Below are 4,016 nucleotides of genomic sequence, written 5' to 3' on the forward strand. Positions count from 1 at the left end.
CACCCGCCTCCCTTTCTCTTTGTGCTGACATTTCGACTACAAATGCCAGGAATGCACGAAGTACGCCCAGTCCTTTAACAGTACATCTAATGTATCATATATGTCACGTCTATCGCCACTTGACCGTCTCCGATTGCTGCGAGCCGTCGGTACAGATTCGTACTGCAAATTGAGAACAGCGTTTTCTACTTGGTGAGCAGCCATTCTGCTAGACGTCCATTTCCATCGCGGTAAGAGACGTAATTGCGAGATAATACAGTCCCTCCTAACTAAAAAGCGATCCAAATCGATGAGACACTCCGTCGATAATCTGGTGAGGATAGCGGCGCGGCTGTGCTCCAGTCTCTTCGCGGCTGCGGGCGGCAACAGTTGGCTTTGGAGGAGCTAGAGCTCAGCACGTCATCTCGCGCTCCAGCCAGCCTGCGTGGAGGAGGACCGCGGCTGGGATGACGAGGGAAGGGCCTCCCGGTGGACATGCACGTGCTCGGGCTGCTGTGTCAGAGGACAAGTGGCGGTTGGTATGGGCATCGCCGCTCTTCTGATTAGACTTTGTCCCCTCGGGCCTTCCTAATCTGTCATAAATGAGGTCAAAATCTATACGGCTCCATTCCCCACGGCGGGCGGTTGGCGAGGGGTGAACTGCAGTCCCGTGCTCGCCGAAAGGAGGGGTGCGCATGTCCCTTAATCGCATCCCAGACACCCTTAATTTGTATCCCGCTGGACCGAGGAAGACGTCGGGATTTCTCGCAAGTGCGCTTGGAACGTGGTGAGGTGAGGAGAACGTGAAGGAAAACGTTGCGGGCTGACTTGTCTGCTCTTTTCGCAAGACTTGCCCAGCTCACCGTACCATCGACCCGCACGCCTGCATGTTGGATTGGATTGGAACCACGTCCGCTCATCAACATGTCGGCAGGCCTATGTAGGCAGCTGGGCGGGACGTCATGGCGTCGGCAGCAGCGAGCTTCTGGCCGCCGGTAGCGGCCTCTTACGATCCCAGCCCGGTGCTAAGATCTTACAGACCTACCAGCCTCAGGCTCTCCCCTCCCACGCAAATAAGAGCCTCGCCGAGGCCGCGCCGCCCCTCGGTCCTTGACAAACGGAAGGTAACGATAAACATCGGCGGTCGGCGGTACATCACACGGAGGGGCTACCTGGACAAGTACCCGCAGACCCTGCTGGGCAGCTCGGAGAGGGAGTTCTTTTACGACAGTGATGCCCAGGAGTACACATTCGAAGCAGCCGACCCCGACATATTCAGGTACATCCTAAATTTTTACAGAACGGACGTGCTGCACTTTCCCAAGGCAGCTTGTTGGACCACCTATAATGAAGAAATGGAATATTTCGGAATCATTCCGGAGATCTACATGGGAGACTGCTGCTACGAGGACTACCGACACTGTAGCATGCGCCACAACGAGGAGGATTTCGTGCGGCGGAAGCTTCTGGACAGGGTGGGGGACAACCCGCACCTGTCCGTCCGGCAGAGGATGTGGAACGTGCTGCAGAACCGGAAGGGCTCGACCCTGGGGCCAGTGGTCAACTACGTGACGGGATACTTTATTGCCGTGTCCGTCATCTCCAACATCGTGGAGACGGTGAAGTGCGGGCCCCCCGACGGCCCGACTTGCGGCGAGAGGTACTCCTGGGCCTTCCGGTGTCTGGATACGGTCTGCGTCGCCCTCTTCACGATTGAGTTTTTCGCCAGGTTCTTCTCCGCGCCGGATAGAATGAAGTTTCTGAAGAGTTTTATGACCATTATCGATATTTTGGCGATCATGCCGTTCTACTTGGGTTTCCTCATTAAGCAGGATAAGATCAAGCGCGCCTTCATGACGTTACGAGTGTGCCGGTCTTTCAGGATACTCAGATTTTCTGCCGCGTCCCCAGGATTGAGATGCCTACTCTACACCTTAAAGAAGTGCATTGGTGAGATGTTATTTCTGCTACTCGCTGTGTTTATGGTTGCCTTGATATTCGCCACTTTGTTGTACACGACGGAAAAACAGTCGAATACGGCGTCGACATTTTCGAGCGTCCCCGAAGCTTTCTGGTTCGTGATCGTCACCATGACGACCCTGGGATACGGTGACATGGTGCCGAGGACCAACATGGGGAAATTGGTAGCTGCTGCGTGCTCGGTGTGTGGGGTCATCCTCATGACAATTCCCGTCACCATCATCGTGACAAGCTTCAGTCGGGTGTACAAAAAGAGTCAGAAGGCCAAGAAGCACGGTCGGCAATACGATGGGAAAGACAACGACGACGACGACGACGATGACGACGAGGGGATCGGGTGAACCCCCCCTTCCCAGCACCTGAACTGTCAATCGTAAGTACTTTACTGAACCACTCTGTCATGACGGCGCCACAAACTTTGCATACAGTAGACAGAACGACGACGGTTGTTGTTGAAGTGAAGGCGCCGACAGACAGGTATGTATGCCAGGTGACTTTTGCAAGAAAAAAATACAGGACTACGTCGTCTATGTAGCATGTGGGCAGTCAGCTTTGTAGCATGTGGACTGCCCGTTTCAGTGCAGGTATCTATGCAAGTTTCGTGACGCCAGGATGGGTGTGCAATTTAGATATTCAAGACATTTTTAACCATGTAGTGTCTCATGAAGTAAAACTATGTCCCTACTATGCCAGGTGCCTTACAAATATGTACATGAACAAAAGACACATAGATTATATAGTTATCTGTATAATAACACAAGTATAGGAATGGGCAAGGTCGCCAAAGATTTATAAAGCATTCTACCGAATTGTAAGAGGGAACAGGCGGGCGTATGGTTGGTTGCACAAGCCTCCATTGTTAATTCACTGCAGAGAGGAACCCTGGATGTTGTATCACGTCGTCTTCACGCTTTTGCCGCTGGTATAGCTGCTGCTCCGCAATATCAACACTTGGGAATATTAAGGAAGTCTCTCCAACACAGGTGACGCAGAATTGCCAAAGAACAGAAAGAGGCACTTTTCAGGTTGTGAGACAATATACTTGTCACTGACTGTTTCAAAGCATATTCGATAAACCAGGTTTAACTGGATTCATGGCTCTGTCAGAATTCTTTGTGATGAATCATCTATTACTTCAAATGGCCTCCATAAGGGGCAATCATGACGCCAGGATGAGGCCTTAAAACGAGAAATGGTAGTTTATCATACAAATGTGTGAATAATGTCCCGTAAACTGTCCTTAGGTCGCCCCGAAGACGGTAGCGCGTTAATATATCACAAACGTTGATAAATAATGGATCAGATGTAAGTACATATATATATAGCACATGTGAAAGCCATGCACCTCCCCACGGGACCCATTCTTCTCTCATAACCCTGACTCAGGTGTTTGCTGGGGGTCTACCAGCCGACCATCTACCACACCACACCGCGATATCTCAGCACCTCGGAACACACGTCACGCTATAGATCTGCTACCTGTCCGCTAATGTTACTTGAAATCAATTCTCCCTGAAAGGTACGGATACACATTCCTCCGATACTGATTGTGTATCGCTCACGGTGATCTCTGACCTTAGCGGGGGTGACTCGGAGAAGTCAGATGTAAAAAAAATGGGGCATCAGCAGGTTTTGTTGCTATGTCAGAGGAGGTGCGATGTGTCCCCTGGGCGTACAGATGTTGATGGGAGATATCGTCACGTTCCCCTGCTGTATTGTACAGCGGGTAGACCACATATTCGAGGCGACTGGTGATGAAATCTGCGATCTATCGCTTTCTCGACCTAATGTGTCCCCTCGTATGTTCAAATCAGGATTGAAGGATCGTACCTTCTTACAAACAGGGCTTGGGCACGAGGTAATCTCGGTTTCTCGCTGACACAGAAGATACGGGGGAAATTGGATAATCTGAGACGTCCGTTCACGCTCTAATCGTTTCTGCGTGCTTCAAACGTTTTTCCATTTACCTTGATAGTGGGCCCCCGAGATTCCTGCATTCTCCCGGCACTACCGGCGTATTGAGGCTGCCAGCAAAGCCCCGCTTATTTTTCCAATAT

General features: G+C 51.2%; 1 protein-coding gene across 1 annotated transcript; it reads left to right on the forward strand.

The window, feature by feature from the left end:
- Positions 1 to 853: 853 nt before the first annotated feature.
- On the forward strand, positions 854 to 2,969 carry LOC109472215 (potassium voltage-gated channel protein Shal-like). The gene has a single exon (XM_019771810.1). The coding sequence runs from the start codon at positions 942 to 944 to the stop codon at positions 2,298 to 2,300; it is 1,359 nt and encodes a 452-aa protein (XP_019627369.1). The 5' UTR covers positions 854 to 941; the 3' UTR covers positions 2,301 to 2,969.
- Positions 2,970 to 4,016: the final 1,047 nt, after the last annotated feature.

Source organism: Branchiostoma belcheri, unplaced genomic scaffold (assembly GCF_001625305.1).
Source record: "Branchiostoma belcheri isolate BF01 breed outbred unplaced genomic scaffold, Haploidv18h27 scaffold27, whole genome shotgun sequence".
Taxonomy (NCBI): domain Eukaryota; kingdom Metazoa; phylum Chordata; class Leptocardii; order Amphioxiformes; family Branchiostomatidae; genus Branchiostoma; species Branchiostoma belcheri.